At 37.8% G+C, this 26,434-nt stretch overlaps 2 protein-coding genes and 1 pseudogene across 4 annotated transcripts; all 3 read right to left on the reverse strand.

Annotated features, from left to right (window-relative positions):
* Nucleotides 1-2,204: 2,204 nt before the first annotated feature.
* LOC143856754 (stemmadenine O-acetyltransferase pseudogene) lies at nucleotides 2,205-3,886 on the reverse strand (annotated as a pseudogene).
* A 2,574-nt stretch (nucleotides 3,887-6,460) lies between these two features.
* Nucleotides 6,461-14,362, reverse strand: LOC143856557 (SAWADEE protein). Of its 2 annotated transcripts, none has more exons than XM_077366808.1 (7): nucleotides 13,966-14,362; nucleotides 12,888-13,133; nucleotides 12,376-12,418; nucleotides 11,975-12,293; nucleotides 10,763-10,841; nucleotides 10,302-10,482; nucleotides 6,461-6,690 (listed from the first exon to the last, which is right to left on the reverse strand). In XM_077366808.1, exons 1-6 carry the CDS (start codon nucleotides 14,299-14,301, stop codon nucleotides 10,303-10,305), a joined length of 1,203 nt encoding a protein of 400 aa, XP_077222923.1. In that variant the 5' UTR covers nucleotides 14,302-14,362; the 3' UTR covers nucleotides 6,461-6,690; nucleotide 10,302. The 2 variants fall into 2 exon arrangements, with proteins under 2 accessions (XP_077222923.1, XP_077222924.1); XM_077366809.1 differs by lacking the exon at nucleotides 6,461-6,690 and adding an exon at nucleotides 10,604-10,647 and having other exon boundaries at nucleotides 10,349-10,482.
* A 2,062-nt stretch (nucleotides 14,363-16,424) lies between these two features.
* LOC143855652 (indole-3-glycerol phosphate synthase, chloroplastic-like) lies at nucleotides 16,425-26,372 on the reverse strand. Of its 2 annotated transcripts, none has more exons than XM_077365721.1 (10): nucleotides 26,125-26,372; nucleotides 24,625-24,845; nucleotides 24,354-24,530; nucleotides 23,297-23,371; nucleotides 23,148-23,192; nucleotides 22,847-23,011; nucleotides 22,048-22,126; nucleotides 21,132-21,214; nucleotides 17,908-17,976; nucleotides 16,425-16,676 (listed from the first exon to the last, which is right to left on the reverse strand). In XM_077365721.1, exons 1-10 carry the CDS (start codon nucleotides 26,219-26,221, stop codon nucleotides 16,593-16,595), a joined length of 1,095 nt encoding a protein of 364 aa, XP_077221836.1. In that variant the 5' UTR covers nucleotides 26,222-26,372; the 3' UTR covers nucleotides 16,425-16,592. The 2 variants fall into 2 exon arrangements, with proteins under 2 accessions (XP_077221836.1, XP_077221835.1); XM_077365720.1 differs by having other exon boundaries at nucleotides 24,625-24,825; nucleotides 26,125-26,282.
* Between the last annotated feature and the right edge of the window lie 62 nt (nucleotides 26,373-26,434).

A 26,434-nucleotide genomic window follows, 5' to 3' on the forward strand; every position in this document is an offset into this window, starting at 1 on the left:
CTGATCTATTATGATTTTCTTAATATGTAGTTCATCTGTAGATCGGATGGCTAAGATCATCCTTTGGAAATGATTTTTTGGGCACAACCTATTTAAGGTGTGGTCCATCAAATGGGCTGTTTTGATAACACTATAGTGTAACCGTACAGTACCATTTTGGAAAAATATGGACTATACGAGGGGTGCAACTCAGGTCGGGCGGGTCGGGCTTTCCAAAACCCTACGCTACCCGAGAATTATCTCGGGTCGGGTCTAATTTTTTTACAGAAAAATCCGAGATTCCTAAACCCGACCCTACCCAAGATAGTTTCTCGGGTCGGGTAGGGTCAAGTCAGGTCGAGTCTGGTTTTTATTTTTTAGCGTAGGGTAGTGACTAATTTTAAAGACTGTAGGAAAAAAAACTAATCTTCATACAAAAAATTTCTAAATGTATGTCATCAAGTGTATAACTTTAAGAAGGACACTATATTTTTCACATAACATACATAATCACCTCAATCAAAACAATTGTATCAATATATTGGAAAATAATTTTCTATGTTATTTAAGAGATATTTAAGAAAGTCACAATTCACAACGCACCCATATGAGTCCGGTCGGGTTTTGGGTTTTTTTTCTTTAAACCCAGCCCTATGCAAGATTGAGTCGGGTTTTCCAATTTAAAACCCGACCCTACCCAAGACCCATGACTTCTAAACCCGACCCATGCTATTTTCGGGTCGGGTTGCAACCCTATATACGAGCTTACACCATAAAAAGGGAAATGATTTCAGCACTCCAATGTTTTGATAAACATGCGCTCTCGTGTAGTATTTAAACGGCTTTAAGAGCTTTCTGAGAACCGTAATATTCCTCTGACAGCCTTTAAATACTACACGACAAAAAATGGAGTGCATGTTTATCAAAACATTAAGCCCAGAAGTCATTTCCCCAGAAAAAATGCTGGACCACACAGGCCAATCCAATCCAATCCAATCCGAGACAACATGTTAGTACTTTTATATTTTTTTTTGATGCGTAGTACTTTTATATGTTGAGTGTGCGTGAAGTCTAGTATTTCACGGAAAGTACAGTGAGCCCCACTTCTTAGGACACACCCAATTGTCCCAAATTCATTAACTGATTGATCCACACCGTTGATCATTTGGCGGTGGGCCGCAAGTTGACGGGTGATGAGCCAAGAATTTAATCTAACGGGTCATACTAACCATCAGGTTGCTATTCTTCTCATTGCATTAGGCTGAGTTTGGATAACGGGCTTTAGGAATCAGAATTGGAGTCTTATTCTCATTCCCTTTAAACTGATTGAAAAAAAAATTGAAATAAAAAAGTTTAATTCAGAAAAATTCCAATAGAAAAAATCATTCTGACCCTGGTGGAATCAGTATACAATCTCTTGGGATAGGAAACATATTCCAGCATATCTTTGCATACAATGGCAAGAGTATTACAAAAGAGTGAGGAAGGCTAATAAAATTAGAATTGTATAAATAGACTATCCCTCTCCGTACAGACATTCAAGCATGCAGATTGGATATTTAAAGGATCTACTTAAAGCTTTACCAAAGAAAAATCGCTAAATATTCTTATTTGAATCTCCAAAACTCTAATTTCTAAATTCAGATTCTTACCAATCGTCTTTGAGTTCGTTGGAACCGTAAAATAATATTAGGTCTAAGAACTCAAGATCAATCCAAAGATTTATTATTTCTAATCCATATTAATCACAATTATTCTTTCTTTCTACTTCTTGTTTTAGGGTTTCTAATATTCCAAATTGTTCATAGTTCATAAATCTTATCTTGGTTCACGACTTCGACTTCGAAATCGTGATCTCCTCGGTCTTCTTCTTCTCTTTCTCTGATTTCTTTCTCTAGGGCTGAACAAAACATTTAGGGTTTGTTTAAGCCTCAAAACGATATATTTATAGGCCTTCTTAAGAAGCCCTAATTAAAGCCAAATTCCCAATTGACAAAAATGTCCCTTTTTAATATAGGGGGACGAAATTTTAATGGGGGTATTTTGGGTATTTACATTCGCATTCGCAAAGAGTCATCATATGTAAAACTTGCTAAAGAATAAAATCTAATAAACAAATAATAGTGCAAAACATAATAAATATAAAAAATGTGCATAGAAGCTAATAAACAAATAAAAGTGCAAAACATATGAAATACTAATAAAAGGCAATAGATGGTGTGACGTTGCAAAATGTCATAGAATATTTGCACTTGGATTGATTACAATAAAACAAGGAGAAATGAGGAAACAAGACTCTACAAGTAATTGCATTTAAGGCTTGTAAAAGTCCAACACTTATTAACTAAAAAAAGGATCAAATGATCTATAAGTGAAAACATCACACACCAAGTTTTAAGCAATGGTTGGTGGAGAAACAAAGGAAAGAAGCTCTTCATCTTGTTCGAATTTAGTCATCTCTTCCTCCCCCATACACACCCAAGCTTCTATTCCATCACCAGACCTCGTCCCAATCAAATGAACAACATTCTTAACGTAAATATTGCAGCTACTTACCCAAATAGGCTTCCCCCAACCAAAATCCACCTCATAGAATGGGAAACGCCACCAACTAGTAAACATGAAAAAATCTATACCATTTTCAGAGTATTTCTCAGCTAAATCCATCATAGCTTTATGCGCAATTGCAGCCCCTTCTGGTCCCTGCAATTCTCTTATGAAGTTACTATCTATTCCCCTAAATGCATCTCTAATCAGCCCCTCTAACAAATTGGGTTTTGTGTACTTTCCATCCCAGTCTCTCTCCAATACTGTCTCACACGAAATTGCAGCCACATAAATGTTCCCAAAGGAATATTCAGGCAATGGTGGGTTCATTTTCGAACGTAAGTTCACCGCATGTACTGCAGCAGAAGCTCTTTTCGAACCCTTCAACCCTCGAGCTCTTATATAACACCGCCAAAGAAGGGCTGAAATTGCCTCAATTCTCGTATTAGCGAACCCCATAGACGAGGGGTCAGTGCCGTTGGCTTGAATTTTGAGTGCAGCTATACTGGATTTCGAAAACAAGAACCTCTTAGTCACTATCTTCTCTTCTGGTTTTACTAAGCTCAGTACCGCCCTCGATACTTTTCTCGGTGGGAAGAGCGAGACCGAATCGAAACTTGGCCCAATTATGGCTTCACTCGACCCACATGTTGTGGCACTCCAACTGTTGAAAAAAGTGCCCAATGTGGCCGCATCGGCTATCTTGTGCAGGATTCCTAAACCAATGGCCATTCCCCCACAGTCAAAGATGTTTGATTGGATGGTGAGAAGTACATCCTTGCCCGATCTAGTGCGATATGTGTCGCAAGGGATAAGCTGATTTAATACTTCTACTTCAGATTGTTTGAGAAGGTCTGAGAGCTGACCATGGACTCGAGCTACTGAGAATTCAACTCCCTCGTCGTTGCAATCTATTGTGTCATCTTCTTTAATCCTTCCAGCTAATGGGTAGAAGCGGACTAAGGTCTCCGATAGAGATTTCTTTAGATGGTGAACGTTTGAGGCTTTGTTGGGGGAGTAGTAGAGAATGAGAAGCACGAATGTTGGAGGAGAGAGCTGGTCTAGTAAGGAGATCTTGAAGCTACGAAGATTATGGGGTGTTGAAGAGGATGGTTTGATGGTCTCTGTGGAGATTATTTCCACATTATTCCACATCTTTCCCTCCATATTTTGGCCAACAACAAGAAGAAATTTGTTTTAGAGGTTTGGGTTTCTCTAACCGAACATGAGGGCTTTGCCTTCTTATACAATTTGCAAATCCCAGTTCCTTCATTTTTTTTAATGGGAATGCAGCTCAGATTTTTCTCCATCACCCATTTGCAGAAAGCTGATGAAAGTGGTTTCTAGGCTATTCTATTCGTCTATTGTCTTGAAATATATAACTTTTTTTTCTTTGATAGGTCGAATTTTTATTGTTTTCTGAAAACTGGTCTCTGCATATGGAAGATTTTTCCAAATTGGAAATCAATTTAATTAATAGAGGTTTCTTTTTTAATGTTATTTGTGGAATTTGAAAAGGCTATTTTACTTAAATCCAATAAAGAAATTGTAAAACTTGGAAGCTTGCTGCTTCTATATTATAAGCAATTCATAGCGGGTGAGTTTGGTGAACCTAGAGAAAGAAATAAAGAAATAGATAGTAGGAAAATACTTGGAAAACGGGAACCCGTTTAGAAAATAAAGGAGGTGGTGAAATTGACCAATTTCAAATTGATTTTTGGCTTTTGAGGGAATTTTATGCCCCCTTATTTGTCTTCATTCGCACGTGTGTTGAGGGAGGCTGTCGAGGGTTACAGGTTGATCCAAACCGTCCATGTGATGGAACACAACATCAATCGATTTTGCCCATAAAATTATTTCCATAGGTTGATCCTAGCCCTCCAATCGATAGAGGTCTTATTTTTCTACACCTGCATTTCCGCAAAATCACTTTGTAAAAAAGAGAAAACGGTTCCTACACATATGTGTAGATAAGTTATCTACACACTAGCTTAAAATACAGTGGGGGCCACATTGTTTGGGTGATCCAAGCCATTCATTTTTAAGGCTCTCACATAGATAGGGTGTCAACAAAAAATCAGATCCATAGGATCATCCTAACCATTCGAACTGTGGAGGCAAAAAATGGACTAATTTGTGAAGGTTTAAAGACATCCATTTTACCTCCACAAATCGTTGGGTTGGGATGATCCTATGGATTTGATTTTTTGTAGACATCCTATTTATGTGAGGGCCTTTAAAATGGATGGCTTGGATCACCCAAACAATGTGGGCCCCCACTGTATTTTAAGCTAGTGTGTAGAGAACTCTCTACACATATGTGTAGGAACCGTTTTCTCTGTAAAAAATCATCTTTTTCAAAAAATAGCAATTAATATATGATTTGACATGTGGCGTATGATATTTAAGTCTTTTTATTTTCCAGACGTGATTCCTGTTTTGTTACCAACCATATAGAAAAATATGTTTCTTGCACCCTTTGCCATTTTATCTGGGTCAGAATCTGTATTATCAGGTGTAACTCGGTGCTATTTACATTAGACTGGGTTAAAACGGTCTAACTCGAGGTTTTTTACCAAGATAAGAAAAAGCAAGATTGAGGTTGGTGAGAGAAAAATTAGAAGAGTGAGAAATGAGAGATGAAACGGTGAACGAGGTAAAAAAAAAAAAAAAAAAAAAAAGGCCTCAGGGGAATTTTAGCCTTTTCAGTTTGGAAAATGTTATCAGCACTACCGTATTTTGATGAGGGCACTCCTCACTTTATTAAAAGTACGGTACGGGCTGCAGTCTAAATATGTTGTGTTCAGAGGGTTAGGATCAACCTATGAAAATAATTTATGGGGCACAACCTATTTAGGCTATGGCCCGTCTAAATGTCTAATGGACGGTTTGGATCATCCTAAGGTGCGGGTCATACCGTACTTTTAATAAAGCGAGGAGTGCCCTCGTCAAAATAAAGTAGTGCTGGTAACATTTCCCTTTGGTTTTTAGTTTCTTTTTCTTTTTCTTTTTTCTCAATTTGGGTCTCTTCTCAAACCATTATTTTTGGTCTTTTCCAAGGGAAATTTCAAGCGCCTCCAGAGGAGAGAAGATCCAATCAGAAATATAACACAGTAAATTCCCCTTTGAACAGATGAATTCAACCCCTATCTTTCAAAATGGACGGCACAGCCCCACACCATAGGATGATCCAAACAGTCCATTTGATGGGCCACAATGTAAATAGGTTGTGCCCCTAAAATCATTTCCATTGGATGATCCCAACCGTCCAATCTATAGAAAGTTTCCATAACGCGAGTCCCTCATTAGATCAAAGGGTTAGAATCATCCTATGGTAATGATTTTTGGGGCACAGCCTATTTATGTTATGGCCCATGAATGGATGGTTTGGATCATCCTATGATGTGGGTTGTACTTGTACAGTCCATTTTGAAAAAGAGGGGGTGAATTCATCATAGAATGGGGTGAATTCATCACTGCCCCTTTGAAGAACCAAAATATTACAGAGATTCAGAGAAAGTAGCCAAAAGGCAAAAGCTACACCTAATCGATACAAAAAAGGTACATGCTTTTTTCACCCCACTGTAGGATAATGCGCCTACTTTTGGTATCTGCCACAAAAATCTTCTTCATGGGTGGATTTGGATTGCTGAAACAAGGAATCGGAATTGGCATCATATTTCGATTCCTATTTCACCCCTTGATTCTGTTCAATTTTTTGAACCCAATTCCGGAATCAGGTAGAATCATAATAGGATGCTGATTCCACCAACCCAAACACACCCTAGGTTGTTGGCTATTGTCTTTTAAGTTCCTACATCTTTCAGGGTCCCTAATGAAAGTTATCATCCTCCAGACATGGGAAGTTTTTAGGGCATGAACCATCCCTCATGAGGCTCACACTACATATCTGTACACAAAATGGCAAGAGTAATTCAAACAAGAAAAAAAGAGAATTACAATTGTATAAATAGACTATCCCTATCTGTACAGACATATACAATCATACAAGCTGGATATTTACAGGATCTACTTAAAGATTACTAATTCCAAAATTTCCACAAAAAGAGGTTGGGGTATCTTTCCTGTGTTGTATTCAAGTCATTTCACAAAATTCAGCTGTGTAATCTTCCCAAAATCAGCTGATACAGCAACTTAGGAACTCTGCAAGAAATAAATAAACAAATAAATAAAAGTGGAAACTGACTAAGAAGTAAGAACCACTAAAATAAGAGGCCCAAAACATGAATGAAAAAGAGTACTACAGGCAATAAATCAAAACTCAAAAGCCCAATTAGTATTAAAAGTGCAAATCACAAGTTAGTACAAGTCTCATGCATTAGTGTGCGTTCCATGTACATCCAAATTTGTAAATTTGGATCCTTTTAAGATTGCAGTTCACCCATAAACAGCAATAAAGCTGCAATTGGTGTATGCCCAGATGCAAACTAAGTAATTTTAGGATAAATTACAGTGCTACAGTCTCAGATCAGTAAAAATCTATATAGCTCAAACAGGACTTTCCATGTCTCATCGCTGTGCATACTAAAGGTTGTTTCATAGAATTTCTGTGGAGCTTCTCATGATAACTCTTTGTTTTTTCAGGTCAGTGGATTTTTAATTCATCAGTAATGACATTCAGTCAGAGATGTTTCCTAAGAGTGTTGCCAGAACATAGAAAAAATTCCAACTTTTGGCATTAAAGCTAGGTAATCAAACAAGGTTGATTACAGCACCATAATTCAGGTGGTGATCATGGTAAACAAGCATTATGGAATTTGAAATGGAGCAATAGCAACTCCAATCTCACATAATGTGACTGTCACATATACAGACCAAAAGAAAAGTTCCACAGAACTCCTTGAGAAAAAAATGAAGCCTAATTCGGTTAATGATTAAATTGTAAATAAGCGAGACTTGGGTCGAGTATTGAACATGATGAAGCGTATGAAAAAAATAAGTCCCAGCTGATGCAAGGTTGATGGGATTGGGTTTATAAAGGGGCATTCCAAGTTTCCATGTGTCCATGATAGAAATATTTTTAGACAGGGAAATGAAATTGGCAATCCCTTGTTCATAATGGTACTCGTCTCCTTATTAAATGCTTTTCTAAGTGGCTGTTGATAGTTTTTAGGAAATTGTAATTGCCTTTAAAGCTAATTAGAGAAGTGCTATTATCAAACCAAAGATATTTTAGTTGTTTAAAGTTTAAACATTCAATAATTCAAAGAATACAAGTGGAATATGGTTGTTAAATTAGTGTGGCCGTTTCATTCTTTTGCATAGTGGTGATTTTTTATTGAATATATATTTTCAATCCAAGCCATATAATTGAAACAAGGAAAATTTTAGTACAAGTGGTACTCTTTTAAAAGTACAAAATAACAACAAATATTGGGTACGAAAAGAGGATTATACTTGGGCAATAAACATAGATTTATCATGGTTTCGGTCCAGCCTCTTGGAAAAGTAGGAGGTTAAGGATTAAAAGGTACAGCATAGAAGCCTCCTTTTTTTTTTTTTTTGAAATGGCAATATATTGAAAAAGGGAACCGAGAAGGTCACCAGAAATACAAATAGGAAAAACAGCAAAGGATATCAAAATACAATGGAAAACAGAACAAAAACTTCTCACGGGGGAAGGAAATCAAACCACTCCAACCCCTCTTTATGTACTCCAGATCGAGTGAGGGAGTCCGCCTCACCATTTGCTTCACGTCTAACATGCTTAAACACCATAGACGACCCTGAAATGAGATCAGAAATTTCCTCAAAGTAACTAAGGAATCTCCATGGGGGAACCACTTTCCCCGATAACCAGCTAATTACATTTGAAGAGTCCCCTTCCACAATCACTCTGTCATAAGCTTCAGCACTCAGGTGCTTTATTCCCTGATATGCCGCCCGAACTTCAGCTTCAGATGAGTCACTCATTCCAGTTGGACCTGCAAAAGCCCACGAAACCACCCCTCGAGAATCCCGGCATAGTCCTCCAACCTCAGCTGGGCCCGGATTACCCAAGCAGGACCCATCAAAATTTACTTTACTGAAACCCTCAGGAGGAGCTTCCCATTTTTTACTTCTCTTCTCTCGCCTCAGTCCTTCAGCGCACACAATGCTCCACCCCTCCCACAGATCGAATGCTGATACAAATTTGAACAGAGGGATGCTCTTCACCCAATAAATAACCATGGCGATAATTTTGTTAAATAGCCAATACGATGACTTTGCCACTCCTTCGAAAACTCTTGAATTTCTTTCCTTCCATATAACCCACCACAAAGCGATTAAACATAATCTCCACAGCACCTTTCTTTTCTTTTTCAAGGGCGCGAAATCCCAACTCGAGAATAGATCTGCTAGAGACTTGGAAAGACCCAAAAAATACCAAACCTTTCTAGAATGAAACCTCAAACCTCCCTTGTTACCTTGCAATGGATAAAAAGGTGATCAATCGATTCTCCATCTTCCAGACAAAGCGAACAATGGTCCACTAGACACATACCCCTTTTTCTTAGAAACTCTATGGTCTGAATCCTCCCATTACACACGGCCCAGCTGAAGAAAGATACCGATGGGGGGCCATGAAACTTCCAAACTTCAGCAGAGATATGTGATCTAACAGCAGGGAGCAACTGGCAGTAGAAGGATTTTACAGAAAAAACCCAGATGAATCCCATTTCCATATCCTTTTGTCCAGACCACTTTTTTTTTATATAGCACCCCTCAAGGAGATTAAGCATTTGAGTGATGAACGGAAGTTCTCTCTCAAAGAAATTTCTTCTGAAAGAAGGATTCCAAACCACCTTATTGTTAATTCTCTCGAAGCAATCACACACCATCACTTCTTTGTCCAAATCCATTGAGAACAAAACAGGAAAAAGCACTGACAGCGGATCAACAGAGCACCATGGATCCAACCAAAATTTTTTACGATCTCTTTTATATACTTTAAACTGAATCCCCGCCTCAAAGCTTTGCTTGAACCTCAAAATATTACGCCAAATGGTCCCTCCTTTGTTACCATACTTATCATCCGAACACTAGTTACCATGTAGGAACCCATACTTACTCCCAATGACTTTTACCCATAAAGAAGAATGTTCCACACCAAAACGACAAAACCATTTCCCCAGGAGAGCATCGTTGAACTCTTTCAATCTCCGGATCCCTAACCTTCCATTCTTGATAGGGACACAAACCTTATCCCATTTACTAACGGAGTGCCTCCTTTATTGCTTGACCCACCCCACAAAAATCTTCTTTGGATCTGTTCAATTCTCAAGACTACACTCACCGGACAGTTAAATAGAGACAGATAGTAAATGGGTATGTTAGCCAAAACTGCTTTGACTAAAACCAGTCTACCACCCTTTGAAACAAGGTTTCTTTTCCAGGTTTCCAGCCTTCGCTCTATTCGATACTAACGGAAGCCTCTTATTCTGTCTCAGCTTTCATACCCAGACAACATGAGGTCTCAAATATCATACCAGCAATAAAATCAAGATCCAAAACCATAGAGAAAATAAGATTAGTGCTTATTAGAAACATTCAAGGAAACTGAAGCCTTAAATGGCAATGGCCACTTGACCCAGACCCAAGATTTTTGTATCACAGAACAGACTTTATACTTCACATACGAGTGAATTAGTAGTTAACAGTAACTTTAAAGACAGATGACAGGAAATAAATGAGAACTGAACAGTACTTAAAGTCGGAATAGGTAGGATATTCATATAGGTAACTTGGAGTTTCTTTCACTATTTAAACCTCACCTTAGGATGACTGTAGGAGCTTTCTCTCCTCCAATGTAATTCTTTTGTGGAGGCGTTGTAGATGTTCATGGAAGTCCATAAATAATTTCCTGAATAGCATGCCTTTCTCGTAGTCTTCAGTTCCCTTGTGGACAACCTTGAGATTATCAGAAAGGCCTTCATTTCTGCTCCTTGGTTTGTTCTGCATATCAGGCAAACAATTGTAGTTCAATTTGAGGAGAAAAAAAAACGATTTTCTAATATGGCAGAATAGCTTTGAGCTATCAGAAAGAAGATTTTTGAAATAAATAGATCAGTATTACAATCTGGTACGCCAAAACTAGTCCGGGATTCAGGCTTCAAGCACCTAAATGTTGTAATGAATGTTTCAGAGAGAGACTTACGGCCGTAAAAGTATGAAACATTAACGCATGAAAGAAGATAGTTGTAGGCATATTATAATAGAGTATACCAAAACTGACCTCAAACTTTAGCATCAACCCTCCAAAGTATGCACCAAATGTTCCAGACCTCCATTTCTGTTCAGTTATAACCCATGGCCTGCAAAAAACGACAAGAAAATCCAATGCCTATGGTCACTCAGCATATTATAATATTTAAAATTTTAAAATATGACCATATAGGACTGAAAGCATAAGAACATGTCATTCCATCTGTAAAATAGCACATAATTTTCACTGTTAGGTAAGATGGGATTGATGGTGAACAGAAATTTTCACTGTTAGGCAAAAGAAGATGCCATCCCAACAACTAATTTTCACTGTTATATTGGTTACAATGAACAGAAATTTATATTGAAGGTGAAACTCTGCTATTTTACACATGTATTCAGGATAAGTACTCGAAGCCTCACAAACACTAAAGGAAAAGGTATAAAAGGCATAAAATGATTGAACTTTATTCAGCAAGAAATGCTCCTTTGTGGTTACCCTAACATAAATTCAATAGCTAGGATGGAATGTCATCCAAAACAGGTTCCCTGGGGATTGTAATTTGTAGCAGTTTATATCATGAACCCCAGAATTGCAAACCACTCCTAAACTGTAGATTACCACAAATCAGGTAGTTGGATACCCACTCCACCAAGTTTCTCCAGCAGGTATGTATCATTTATAGCTTTCTCACTCATGTGTGTTTACTATGACGAGTTAAATAATTATCCTACCCCAGCATACCAGGTTCTTCCAGCAGGTAGAGGGCTCTTCGGACAGGTGGAGTATAACTACCAGTACACCCATCACAGTAGTGTGTTCTCTAGAATTCCTAGAAACCATGGCATGAACAAGCGGAGGGCTTGAGCTATCTAATAAAGTCATCAATGGCATCATTAACAGGATCTTTGGCTTGGTCAATACATTTGGAGCTAAACCACAAGTAAGCTTAGACTAGCCTCTTTCGAGTTATATTATTTTCAAATGTCTCTGACGTAACCAAGTTCAAAGAATGCCTTATAGACAAAGTACAACTTCAAATTTTGAACTCTGTGGCTGAGAATCAGGCATCAAAATCAAAATGAACGGTCAAATCCACCCTATCTGTGAGTTACATCATTCAGAAAATGTTAGGCATCAAAGAACCGAAAGCAATGACCAATTGAAAGAAAACGACTCTGTAATGTAGTGGGTGTCAGTTCTTATAATGTAGCAGAAGGCAAGATGAAGATAGATAGATACCTTCCCCTTGAGGACATGATCAGATGAACAGGACTATCTAGAAAGCTGACCAACTTCGCAAGCTTCTCTTGACTCTCTACAAAGATGGCCCCCATTGTATGTGATTCTGATAATAAACTTGGGGATACATATGATTGTGACAAAATAGATGTTTGCTGATATATAAAGTCACTAATAATCGATGGGGACAGGTCTTTTTCCAAGTTCCCAATCAAGATAAAATAGCAATTTCCTGTTACTTCAAGATACTTTGAAGCAAAGTATCCACCTCCCAAGTCTGTATCCTGTCCAATGCTTCCCTGACCATCAGGACTCTTCCCTGCCTCACGAAAATTAAAAAAGTATTATGACATGTTATCATCCCATAATTAGTAACCAATCAACAGCAAATAGATGCAGACCATTAAAATCAGAACGACCAAGCTGATTCCGACTCTTCATTTCCTACAAAAAATAAAGTAAAAAAAATGCATCAACTCTAGAACCTGACCCTTCAAACTCCTGGACAGAGAGCCTGAGCCATATGACATGTCATTTTTTTTTAAAGATAACGATTTATTTGAAAATCCAAAACATTACAGTAAGTACCCAGAAAATACAGCAGTGAGCATAGGGACAAGGTGTCCCCCTCAGTACTTACAGCACAACCCAGAGAGGCAAAGACCCTCCCCATAACTACAAATCTACACCCTCTACCTCTAGATGTCTATTGACTATCTCCACCACCCCATCCTTTGCCAACTTATCAGCTTTTTCATTCGCAGAACTCAGAATATGCTGAAATTGTGGCTTGATTATCTGAACTAGGTCCCTAATTTCCAATATGAAACTTGTTAAGATGTGCCATATATCGCTAGATTTAGTGCTAGATTTATTACCTTGGCTGTATGAAAGCTTCTAAAGATCAGCTTACCTTAGAATTTTCACCCTCAGAGATGAAACAAGCACTTTGTGAATTCAGCTCAAGTTTCCTTCTCGATACTTCCAGAAAAGAGTCCAAAATCGAATTTTTTGCATCTTCAGATTGTAGCAGGCAAATATGTTCAATAGTAGTAGATGTTTTTGTGCCAGCATTTGGACCATGTTGCCATAAAACGATAAAGTTGCACTTGCACACCTCTTCTTTTCCTTTGATCAATTCATGAGTTGAAAAGGATACCTGTCATAACAAATCTATCAGACCAGTTAGAGATATCTAACACAGAGAAGTTATAAATCTGTGTTAAGGATAGTGTTCTCTTATCTGACATAAAGTTGGGTAAATAAACTTCTTTAATGCAGAAGATATAAACAGCTACCATGATTGTCTTTAGCATTCCCTAGGAAGATTATATAGAACTTTGAGAAGAAATCAATTTTGCATAACAAACCACTCAGAGATGTATGAAAACAAAGAAAGTAGTGGAAGCATGGCTCAATCTACTGTTATATCCCTGTTTGTTTTGGGTTTTTAGAATTGAGTTTGAATCCAAAACTGATTATTGGACTCAAAATTGAACAGGGCCATAGTATACCTGGCCAAAGATATCACGGTTTTGAACTGAAAATCACCATGACCTTACAAGCAATGTTGTTTCTGTGGGTTACTACAAAGAAAGACCCGGTCATCGAACAGGTTCGACTCTAATCCTTCCCGAACCAAGGTTCAATCTTTTTCAACGAAACCGTAGCGCGCAGGATTCGATTATGCACTATCTTCAATATCATGGGTCGACCAGGCCAGATCATGAGTGAAATATCATGATCAGGTCGACCAGCTCAGGTGTATTTCATTAATTGCACTAACCCACCTTGCCTTTCATTATTTAATGAGCCATCAAAGGTTATTACAATTCCCCAAAAGCCCTTGAAAGCCAATTTTAAAAACAAAAGACGAGGTGAGTTCGTGCAACTATAATAAAAAAAAAGAAAAAGGCAGTATGAACACCAGTAGCCTAAAAGAAATCAGATAAACAAAGCAATGAAAAAAAAAAAAAAAAACAAGCGCTCACCGAATCAATAACAGCATCATAAAACCTAAGATCGTTATCTCCAAAAACATAAGAAACACATACGATTCTCCCTTTATTCATTTTCACACAATCTTTATCCTGTAATTGGATCGAAGTAGGGCGAAATCTTTCTTTGAAATCCTCTAGGGTTTTGAGATCTTTGAATTCTCCCGTTTTGAATCGTTCGTCCCACTTGTCTGATAAATTGGAGTATTTTACCGTCAAAATATCGTTTTCAAATATTAATCGGACGGCGTACCAAGCATCATCGGAGGATGATCGGAAATCGAGTGGGAATGATCGAGTTTTGGATGATTTTCCTTTTTTCGTGGTCATCTTTGAGAGTAGTAGGAGTGCTTAGAAATGGAGGTTTTGCAGTGTTTGTTTGAGGTTTACTTCTTTTTTTTGTTTTATTCCCTCCCCGCCCCCCCCCCCCCCTAAATGGATAAAATCCCCCCCTTTAATGGTTTCTGTGAGAATGGGATAAATTCACCACCTTTAACGTTTTTCTTTGGGATATTATTTCCCTTTATTTTTTATTTTTTTGCAGGATTGGATTTGGAGAAAAAGGACCAAATATGGGAGATTTGATATGATTTCGCGCGTATTTTTTGAAGAAAGGGAAGGCCAACCGTACTTTTTGAAAAGTGGTTAGCTAGTAACCATAGCGGAAGGCATTTTGCGGCCTGGCTGTTGGACGAGATAGCAGCCACCTTATGAATGAGACAAAATATGTTGAAAAGTAAGCCTATACCCGACTACGAAATACCTTCTGCAATGGACCCTAGCAAATCTCACAAATAATTTTGGCCGAGATGGATTTTAGGAGTAAGTCTAAATTGAAGGGAGCCCTTGTAAAAAAGTGGTGAAAGGTTTTGATCAAGGAGACCAGGTTTTGATATTAACCAGCTCCCAAAAGGCTATTACAATTCCCAAAAGGGCAGTGATAAATTCACCCCCTTGAAAGAAGAAAACTAAGTCTCTTACTTTGCATTAACTACAAAAGCACCACTCTTCTAGTTTCACAATTTACATTGACTCATCACATTTGAGTGAATTTTGCAAAACCAGTCATGCCTCTCTCTCTCTCTCTCTCTCTCACACACACACACACACATACAACCTTGATGTGAAAAGTCCAAAATTACCTTGAATTGACCTGGGAAATAATAAAAGGGAAATGATAAATGTGTCCTTGTTCATCACTTGGGACACCCAGCTGCATTGTAAGTGGCAATCAGGTCCATTCACTCCTTCAAAATGTGAAGTCATAGATACACAGGACAGGTCCATTCACTCTTTCAAATGTGAAACCATAGACAAGGTTTTAAATTTCGACCGAATTTCAGCTTTGAGCCGAGAACGAAATCGAAATTCATTATGCTCGAAACCTTAGCTTATTCCTGCTGAAATTTCGTCTATCCTAAAATTTCGTCCAAAATTTAAGGGATTTCACCCAAAAAATCTGGATTTTACCCATAATTTGATTTCGTTAGATTTCGTCCGAAACTTCAAAATTTCATCTGCGGTCTCAGAGAGGACTGATACGCATTCCGAAACCGAAATTTAAAACCTTGGTCATAGATACACCGTAGCTGGGTGTCCCAATTGATGAAAAGGGGCGCATTTATCATTTCCTTAATAAAAGCATCCCCCTTTTATAATTTTGGGACCAATCCCATCAAAACATGAGAAAATTTTTTGTATCCGACTTGATGCATGATTTGGGTGGAGATGGTAGGCCCACTCATGGGTGTAATATGATGAGCCCCACCACATGCATGGATTTAGTTAGAGATGGTGGGCTCTTCCATATCAAAACCTGACATGTAGAATGGTGGATCCCACCCATGCTATGCATAAGTAAAATGATGGGCCCCATCTAATCAAAACATGTGCTGTAAAATGATGGATCCCACCCATGCTATGCATAATTAAAATGACGGGGCTTATCAAACAAAACAAGTGTGTTCTACCCATACTATGCATAGGGCATGCAAAAATCTACTATTGAAAAAATTGCAGTAAAATTTTCCAACGATACCAGAGCTGTTAAGAATAACCAGGGGCAGTTTGGATACGAAGATTTTAGAATCCAGGTTTCAGTTTGAAAAGTGTAAAAGAGGGTTCATGATCAAGCCGTTGTACGGTGTCCTGACAGCGTTTCTTGGATTTTAAATAAGAAATCCAAGTTTTCGAAATCTCTCCCCCATCTTGAGATTTCTAAAACCTAGAAACATAGGATGATCTCCTGCTCTCTTGATGTCGGAAAGAAGGGCGGGAAATCAGAAAACGACGGCCGGTCTCCTTCTTCTCTCATCTCCCATCTACAATTGAGGAAATCCAAGATTCTAAAATCTGCATATCCAAACGGCCCCAAGTGTTTCCAATCATACTATTATTTCAAAACCTTTGACTAATAATAAAATGTAAAATGTGAAAATCGGAACTCGAGATCATAGAGAAATATCTTTGCCGAAGAGTCCTATGATTCCTATTGTGGGATCGGTCTGTTTCACGATCGATTCCCCGACCAAAACCTGCATACATTATTACAGATTAAACATATAATAAGAAACCGTATTTATTCATTTCTGGGATATTTGTGTGAAAATCGGAACTCGAGATCATAGAGAAATATCTTTGCCGAAGAGTCCTGTGATTCCTATTGTGGGATCGGTCTGTTTCACGATCGATTCCCCGACCAAAACCTGCATACATTATTACAGATTTGTCTTAAAATTAGCACAAATGACTGCAGTTTGTAGGCGATCCAAAAGATAAATGACAAGATCAAATCAAAGGAACAAACAGAAGTAGAAGATGAAAGTGATGAATTTGATAAATAAAGTGTGACCATATCATAACTTCCAATGCCAAAGTCTTCAAGCCTGAATTGGGTACTCCAATAGCATTAGAATCCACACAAGGCAACAGTCAAATTATGTGGCTAACTCAGATCCATAAACAATGAGAGAATTCAATTGCCTACTCAAAAAACTTCTGAATAAAAAACTCAATTGAATATTCGGAACTCAAAAGCATAGTTCCTGGAAGCTTTTTAGTTGGGATGCTTCCTAGTTGGGTGGAAGCTCGCTTCAAAAGCTAAATTCTTCTCACTTCTCAAATTTAAGGGAAGCTTATGATTAAGAGTGCTTACGTGATTGTTTTTTCCTTAAAAGAGTATTTTCTCCTTTTAATACTGTTGAAGGGGTGTGTTTAAAAACTGAGTGTATTTAAAATTTAAAAACACGTCTTAAATTCTAAATAAAAATTTGGTGATTTTTTTTCTGAAAACCTAACATTAAATCTACATGAATAAAACATGTAAAATTATAAATCCCTAAAAATTGTAATATAATTAGCCGCAAAGTACTCTTTACTACTTGTAAACCCCTAACCTATGTTAACCCTTCCTCGACCTACTATAACCCTATTTCTTTCTATGGGCTTCTTGTTCACTTCCAATTAGGCTTATTGCATGCCTTTGGATGACATTCCGTACACATATCTTCTTTTTTTGGAGCTTGTTGCTCCCCGTATTTTCTTTCTTTTCTAGACCCCGTGCTTCTCGCATCACTTCTAGCACTCGCTTCCCACAGGCAACTATGGTCAAAAGCACCATAGAACCGTATACCTAAGGTTTTGAAAATCTCAGAAAAACAGAAATAAGATAAGGATCTTAAACACGGGAAACTTGATCAAAACCCAACAAAGTTCCAAGTCAATTTGAAGTGAGGCCCTCAGCAAGTTTAAATGAGAGTTTCAAGTTTTTAATCCTAATTAACAGCAATTAGTATGCATAACCATGTGCATGTACATGAATGCACATCTTGTGTGTGTATACTTACGTCGACAAGCACCTATGTGCACATATATTATATGAAGGCACATACAACCATTTATCTATGCAGGATACCTAAATGCAATCACAAGGCTTACCGCTTTAACTCCAGCTTCTTGCACATAAGCAATATCATGGGGAGTAAACAACCCAGATTCCCCAACCACCTGAAAAAGTAGAAGAAGAAATGAATTGGATAATTGCATGTTACCAATACCAGGAAAGAGATGACAACTAAATGCGAGAAACCCCTATTTATGCTAACTGGCAGAAAAAAAATCTGAAGCCTAAACTTTCTATATAAGTTAGATATTTAGAGAAGACTGCTAAGAGAGGAATTTAAGAATGAGTTGCTCAAGAAGCTCAAGTAAATAATTGACGTTTCAATGATATAAAATTTTATAGGCCATATGTAGTAGTGACCACACGAAGGCAATAACACGAGGTGGTGCGATGCATTTCCAGATTTTCGCAATTGGGGAGGGAGGATCACAATCATCACTGAGCTTCATGACAAAAGATTTAACTGAAAAATGACCCTGAGAGTCAGGGGTCCAGATCCATCGATCATCAAGCGATGAGGATAAATACACTACAGATAGCTTTGCCAAGAGGTCCCCAAAGTTAGTTATCTCAGAGTCTTTTAGATGTCGTCGAAGACGAATATCTCATACAATGTTTCTACCATCCGAGGCTCTAACAACATTTTCAGATATTGTGGACGATGGATTCACAGCCAATCTAAATAAAGCTGGATACGCCTCAGCCAGAGTGCAATCACCGGTCCACACATCCATCCAGAAGCGAACCGAACTGCCAATACCAGGTTTGAAACGTACCAAAAGCAAAAAAGCATCCCTAGAGGATGAAATGGATTTCCATACTCCGGAGCCACCACGATTGGAGACGCCATTACAAATCCATTCGCCCCATCCGCTACCATACTTTCCACCAATAACATTGTGCCACAAGGCATCTTTCTCCGTGCCAAACCTCCAGAACCATTTGCCAAGCAGCGCCTTATTGCGAAGTCGTAATCTACCAATCCCCAGTCCGCCACTCCTTTTGGTCGCAATCTACCAATCCCCAGTCCGCCATTCCTTTTGGAGCAACATACCTTTTTCCAACCAGTCAGATGTTTGAGCCTCGTCCCATTGTCCCTACGCTCCCAGAGGAAGTCTCTCTGCATTTTTTCAATTCTCGTGGCTACAGAGGCAGGAATCTTGAAGACGGACATGTAATACACATGCATGTTTGCTAAAGCAGCTTTGAGAAGGGTTATGTGCCCTCCAAATGATAAGTAACGCTTCTTCCATGATGCTAGCTTCCGTTCAACTCTCTCGATTACCGGATCCCATTGTGCGGCTTTTGGGATTCCATAAAGGATAAACACATGTGATAGATTAAAGTCGCGAGGCTTCCATATGGCAAGCTGGTGTATCCTTTGCAAAAAAGAGCATGAGAACCTGGATCATCTTTTCCTTCACTGCCAGTTCTCCCATCATATTTGGATGGGCATTATTAAATTTTTGGGTTTTCATGGGTGCTACAGAGATCTATCTACAATACTATTATTGATTGGCGTGGAGCTTATTTTGGTTGTCTTGGCGAATCTATATGGTAAGCTATCCCATACGCGATTGTATGGCACATATGGAACGAGCGTAATCATCGGATTTTTAGAGAAAAGGAGAGGAGCTGGTACAACGTCATTCTTGATATTAAACTTGCTCTCATTAAATGGTGTTCGACCAAAGGTAGTATTCCGTACTCTGCCGGAATGCTCCTCCGGAATTGGCTTGCTGTGATTAAGGAAAAGAGGGCCGTTACCCGGCCATCTCCTATTTGGAAACCACCACCGGAGGGGTGGTTTAAATTTAATTTTGATGAGAGCTCCAAGGGCAATCCGGGAAAGGCAGGCATAGGAGGTGTAATCCGAGACCACAATGGGGTTATTCGTATGACCTTCTCTGGACCAATGGGCATTTGTGACGCGAATGAGGCCGAGGTGTCAGCTCTTCTTTATGGGCTACGGTGGTATGTTGATCATGGTTTTGGACCTCTCATTGTCGAAGGCGACTCGTCCAATACTGTGGATTGGGCTAGGGAGAAGAGCTGTGGGCCTTGGCGGCTTGCGTCTAAAATTGATGAGGTAAGGGACTTAGTGCACACAACCCATCCTGTGCTGACCCATAGACGGCGAACGGCTAATTTTCTTGCCGATGAGTTGGCCAAGCTTGGGGTGGACCGTGATTCTATTCTGGTTGACATTCCTATGGTGTAATTTTTTCTTTTTTCTCCTTGTGGGCTTTTGCCTTCAAGCTATTGTATTGGCATTTGCCCTCTGCGGGATGCCTTGTCCCTCTATACTATTTTGATTTGAATGCATTTGTCACCTTTTTATAAAAAAAAATTCTATAGGCCATAGAAAGGTGCAATGGGGTCCTTTAAAAATTCAAGAACAAGTTTTAGGCCTCATTTTATGAATAGTTTGGCATTTCTTCTGCATGTTGCTGACCTGGTTTCTGAAGCTCTTTCCGAATGCAAGTACTTGAGAAGAAATTTTAGAAGAGTCGAGATGAGATGGCTAGGTGCAATTAATTGAAAAGTAAATCTAGGAGATTGAGCGAGACAGATGATTAGGACAAGAGGGGTGAATTGCAGGTGTATAGAATTCGTTCGGAAAAAGGTTAAAGAAACATTACACTATTTTCCGAATATAATTGTCAGCTTAGCACTTTCTTCCATTTTATTACTTTGAAAGGTAGAGGCTGTGCCAGTAACTGGTAAAGACTAGGTGTATACAATTCAAACAGAAAAGGGCTAAAGAAACATTAAAATATTGTCCGAATATAATTGTCAGTTTAGCACTTTCATCCATTTTATTTTTTTGAAAGGCAGAGGCTGTGCCAAAATTGAAAGATACTAAAACCTTATATTACTAGTGGTTTAGTTACCTGAATTCACAGTTTATTTTCCCCCTTTCTCTTTTTCTTTATGATACTAAGCAATTACGAAAGAATTATTGATCCAAAGGAAGCTTTAGTTACCAGAAAATTGGAACTCTCCCTAATTAAATTGGAAGAACGAAATGCATTTTTTATTGAAATCAGATGCACTTAAATTATGGGATTGCTGGTCGCCAAACACCTAGCTAGAATATTAATCTCAGCTTGAAGGACCGAAATACATGCAAAACGTACGTTACTAAGCAACATTCATGATGATCATTATCTCAGGAAGAAAATTCAATTTCTTAACACCAAACACTTCAGATTAAGTGGGCAATGGTTTCTTTGTGGGAGGCATAAAGACAACTTACAATTATGTCTCTGTCACGTATAGCTTGGCCACGCTCTCCCTCAAGAAGCTTCTTTGTGTTACTGATATCAAGTTCAAATGTTTCTGTGGAACATGAGAAACAAATTTTCAGTACAAAATATATAGAAAAGCTCCCAATGCATGTCATTAAGAGTTTTGGATTTGCTGTTGCGGCTCATTCATAATAGCTTAAGCATGTACTATGAGTATATAATATAGAATACATGAAGAAATAGGAGTTTTTACCATTCAAAAATAAATAATGCTCATTTATAGTTCACTTCATCATAATAAAGAGCGTAGTGCTCACTTCCTGGTTAAAATATGGAGGTATTTATGTGTCTTTAAATAGGGATATACATTGCTTGGAATGCCCATAGTTTCTGTAACAAATTAAACAAAGTTCAGGCATGCCACCACTGCATTTTCCTTTGCTAGTTCTAGGAATATACACACATATCAGAATTTGAAACCTTGGTCTCTGATCTGGAGTTGACACTAGGAGAAATGGAATTTATCAGATACTTTTAGATTGGAAGATTTCAAATAATAATACCAAAACTGCAATTAAACTTATTTCAGAACCGATGATTTGGACATTATAGGAGTTATTTCTATCATTGGTCATTTTATAGGAATTCAGTGAAACCTCAAAACATTTTGAACCAATAGTATAGATATCCAATTCTGCAAAGCAAATAACAACACTAATATCAGAGGTTAACAAACAATTCCATGGAACAACTAATCACATATTGGACAACTGAAGAAAAGAAAAGAGACGATTAATCCACCAATTTTAATTTAAAGAAAACACTGTCTAGGAATGGACTTTCAGAAAGTCAGCAGTTCTACAAAAGTGGCAAGCAAGATGCATATACAAATTTCTTTTTAATACCCTGCAATCAACAGCTTACCAAGGTCCCGGTTATTGATGCCAATGAGTTGGATGCCATCTATTCCAAGAACACGGTCCATTTCTATTTTATTATGCACCTTGAAAAGATAGAGTAAAAGAGCATTCATTAATTTCAAACAGCAACAATTTATTCCTCTTTAATCAGAAACAGTAATAGATTTTCATTGAACATGAAGGAAAAGTAGGGAGACAAAATAAAAAAATAATTAGATGAATTTTAGTTCCAATCCTTAAATCTTCTGACAATCAAGCGGCCACTTCCTCATGGCTAAACCACACATTAAACCTTCATTTAGTGAGCTATTCAAAAATCTTTGAAAGAAAAGACAAGATAAAGCATAAGTTTATATAATATTGTGTCTGCTGTTAAAACTTGACAAGCCAAGGGTCAACCAAGTCTTCTATAACTAACTTAGGACTTAGCTGAAACTTGCATTAACTAGCTAGAAACTGATCAATGAGATTTAAAACTGAAAAATACCAAGATAAAACCCAAAATTTTTTGAGAATAAATATGCAGTCAACCCAATTCAAGATTTCACCAGGTGGGACTAGACTCTGGACCACTTCGATTGGAGTCAAATCCTGAATTTCATATTTTTATCAAGTTCCTATACCCTGATATATGATAGAAGGTAAATAACTATAGGTCATGAACTATCAACCACCTCATTTCCTTTTATTGCCAAAAAAAAACTACAGGTCATGAACTGAAGAAAGTAATGCAGGACAATAGTCTTTAAAAGTTGAGACATGGACGTCTTCTCCTAGCAGAATCAAGAGAACATTTTACAAACCTCAACCAATGTCACCATGCCAAGAATTTTGCAGATCTTAGTCATATATTGGATGTCAGAATCCGGTAACACAGCGGCAATTAACAGAATCGCATCTGCACCTTTTGTCCGAGCATAGTAAATTTGCCATGCATCAACAATGAATTCTTTGCAAAGAAGAGGGCACTGCATTTTCTCACTCAAGTTAAAAACTTACTGGAAAACAAACAATAAATTGAAAAGGGAATTTGGGTCCATTAAATTATAGCTAATATACTAACTATAGGAGAAGCAACACAGCAATTTATTTAAGCAGGTAAACCTTTACTCCTGCGCTACGTACGGCCTCCAGATTGTCAAAGCTTCCCTAAATTAGTAAGAAAGCAAAACATTTGATTAGCAAAATGAATATGTCGAATGGCTCAGCTCCAATCACCTATACTGCAATCAAATCAAACAAAGAACATTTACCTGGAAATATTTTTCATCTGTCAGAACACTGATGCATGACGCTCCACCCTTCTCATAAGCTTGAGCTATTTGAACCTATTATTTGACAATTCATGGATGAATGCAAAGCTTTCAAAATGAAGGAAATGAATTGTAAAAGACAGTAATGTGAGAATATAAAGCTTGCTCCTGAGTACATCGATAGCAGGCTTGTTTATTTTTGGGCAGCAGGAGAAACTGAAAAGGCAATTCCCGTCAACAAATCGTTCATGCTTTGAAATAGGTTTTAAATGACTGTGCCTCATAATCAAAGATTGTTTTGATTTATGGGTATGAAGGAAAATGGAGGTGGGAAGCGGAGGGATACAATGCAGTTTGGAGTTTGGACCAAATGCTAGTTGGTTCCTTTGGAAAGAAGAGACTAGAACTTGGAGTACATTACCCTCCCAACAGGGAAACTAAAAATTACTGATCAGCACTTTTACTTGTTTGTTAGATCTTTAGTGGTAAGAATGGAGGTAGTTCCACAAAAAAACAAGAAAAATTGACACAACTATTGTCTTAGTGTTTAAGAGATACAGACGAAAGCAATCACTGCCTTTTGTCAGGTTAGTGCAACTAAGGTGAATGCAATACCCATCAACTTACATAACTTTCGGAGATTATAGCCCTTACCTCTTAAAATCAGGTAGCTGAGTACCGATAAGTTCTTCAAGAGATTTCATTTGTGAGGTAAAGCAGTTCAGCGAAACTCAATATAAGCACTCAAGAGAACGCCTTAAGTTCTAACATCCAAGGGAAGTGAGAGGGATTGATCCGAAAAGAAATATATCCCAAAAGTACATCTTCATGGTATGACATTCTTTTTCCAGGACCATGGTTTATAGATAATCTACTAAAAGAAGAATAATAAATAACATATCTGTGAGTTTATTTATGCTGTCCAAATGCAAGTTATCAAAAGAAGAAAAGCGGCCATTTAATAGGGAAAGATACCATTCAAGAACTAACTTCTCACAGGAAAATCCAATAGCAGTAAACCAAGTAATCTAACCAGGAGCCTAAGCAACAAATTTACCGGATCAAAATCCTCTCGCAACACTCCTCTACTTGGAGAAGCCTTCTTAACTTCGGCTATTAAAGCCGGCATCCCGGTTCGTAGGTAGGAAGCCTTCAAGGATCCAACAAAATCTCGAACAGGAGGAGCATTGTCAAGAGCCTTTCTCAACATCGACAAAGGTTTTCTCTCTCTCAGCTGGAAAATGTGAAAAGATATAATAAAAGTATTACGCAAAACCCATCACAGATGGTAAATGAAAATTATAACTGATAAAATTCAATTTGGGTACCTGTGCAATTTCAACATCCTTGTTCCAGAGTATTTCCTCTAGAATGTTGCGAGGAGTGTTGCCTTCATTCTGTGAGCGGAACTGAAAAGGGCCCACGTAATGCAAAGCAGGCCCTGTCAAGGGGCGTCTTCTAATTTTAATATCCTTGCTGGCAGCTAATTCATCAGAATCACTTGAAGGAGAAAGTATAGAAGATCCATCCTTGATAGATGTCATAAAAACTGAGCAGTGTCAATCATTGTCATGAGACATGAGTTTATAACTACTCACACAATTTACTTAATTGTTCATTTTTTGGCAGATTTTGTGCCATCTATGTTGCTAGAAACAGCTTTATATCTGCAAGAGTTTTGCTTTTGGGAGATGTCAAAACTCAAAAGACTGTCAATCTTTAGTTTTTGTTCATAGTTTGGACCTAAGTTTGCTATATCTTTCTTACTCATATCATACGTTAGAAGCTGAATTTGTTTTGAACTGGGTTGGTCCCTGAAATCATCTATCATGATTTCCTAAGTGACTATCAATCTTAGCAGTTAGACAAAATATGGTTCGGTCAAGCTTGGATCTTTTATGCTATGGAATTAGAAATAAAGAACAGCTGTAGAATCTTTAAAGGGAGTTTCTTCTGTGATTATAGCATCAAGAACTATTTCAAATCTTCATCTGAATAGAATATTCAATCTGATTTTTCTCTTTTGATGCGATCAATATAGAAGGCATTTTCGATCCAGGCCATTTGCAACCATGAATTCGTGAACATATCGATGAATACCCACGAACTTCTCAAAACTGCATTTGAAGGTAATCAATCCAAAGAATTCATTGAAATCCATTTATAATTAATAATGAAACAGGTAATTTTATTTTAGAAACAACCCATCCAGTATCTCTGAAAAATCTTACGAATTCTACCATTACATTTACTAACTTCTAAGTGATTTTTAAAATTTTCCCTTGTTCTCGAACAATAAAATAAGGCTACTGATGTTGGCACTACCATGTTTTGATAATTGCACTAACTCCTAGCCTTTTACTATTTAAACAGCTGCCAAAAGTTATTACAGTTCCCAAAAAACTATCAGAAGCCAGTTTAAAAAGAAAAGACAAGCTAAGTTTGTGCAATTATTGAAACATGTAGTGCCAATATCAATAGACTTAAAAATAAACCTCTATTAGAAGCCAATTTAAAAGGAAAAGACAAGCTGAGTTTGTGCAATTATTGAAAAGTGGTAGTGCCAATATCAACATCCTAAAATAAACCTAAAAAATCCAAACCCTATCCAGATACCCAACCCAAACAATTGAAACATAATCCAAGACTAAAATCCAGACAAAATACAAGCAAATCCACCCCTTAAAAATCATGCTTGAAAATCCAAATCCTATAATAAAACAAAATCAATAGCGCGAGAACAAAAGAACGGAAAAACAAAAACATATTTCTCTGTAGGTGGTAAAAGAAAACCCTGAATTGTAAGAGAATTATTGAGAATTATTAACCTGGTGAGCTCTGATTAAGCATAGAGAAGGTTTGTGCAGTTTGTTCTCCATTAAATTTGCTGGAATTGAAATCATACGTAAGAAATCTCGTCTGCATTTTAGGGTTGAAACGGTCGAAAAAGAAACCCTAGGTGATGTCCGAATCCAAGTTCCTTCCATGCTCAGAGAAGAACAGAGAGAGGAGACACTGAAGAAACGAACGTGCCCTGTATGCTAAAAATCTTTGCCATCACTGAGGGTTTTTCAAAAGGGAGGTGATAAATTCACCCCTTCTATGATGAATTCACCCCCTCTTTGTAAAAATGCCACA

This window comes from Tasmannia lanceolata, unplaced genomic scaffold, assembly GCF_043159265.1.
Source record: "Tasmannia lanceolata isolate RefF3 unplaced genomic scaffold, GAP_Taslan_0.1 ptg000023l, whole genome shotgun sequence".
Lineage (NCBI taxonomy): Eukaryota > Viridiplantae > Streptophyta > Magnoliopsida > Canellales > Winteraceae > Tasmannia > Tasmannia lanceolata.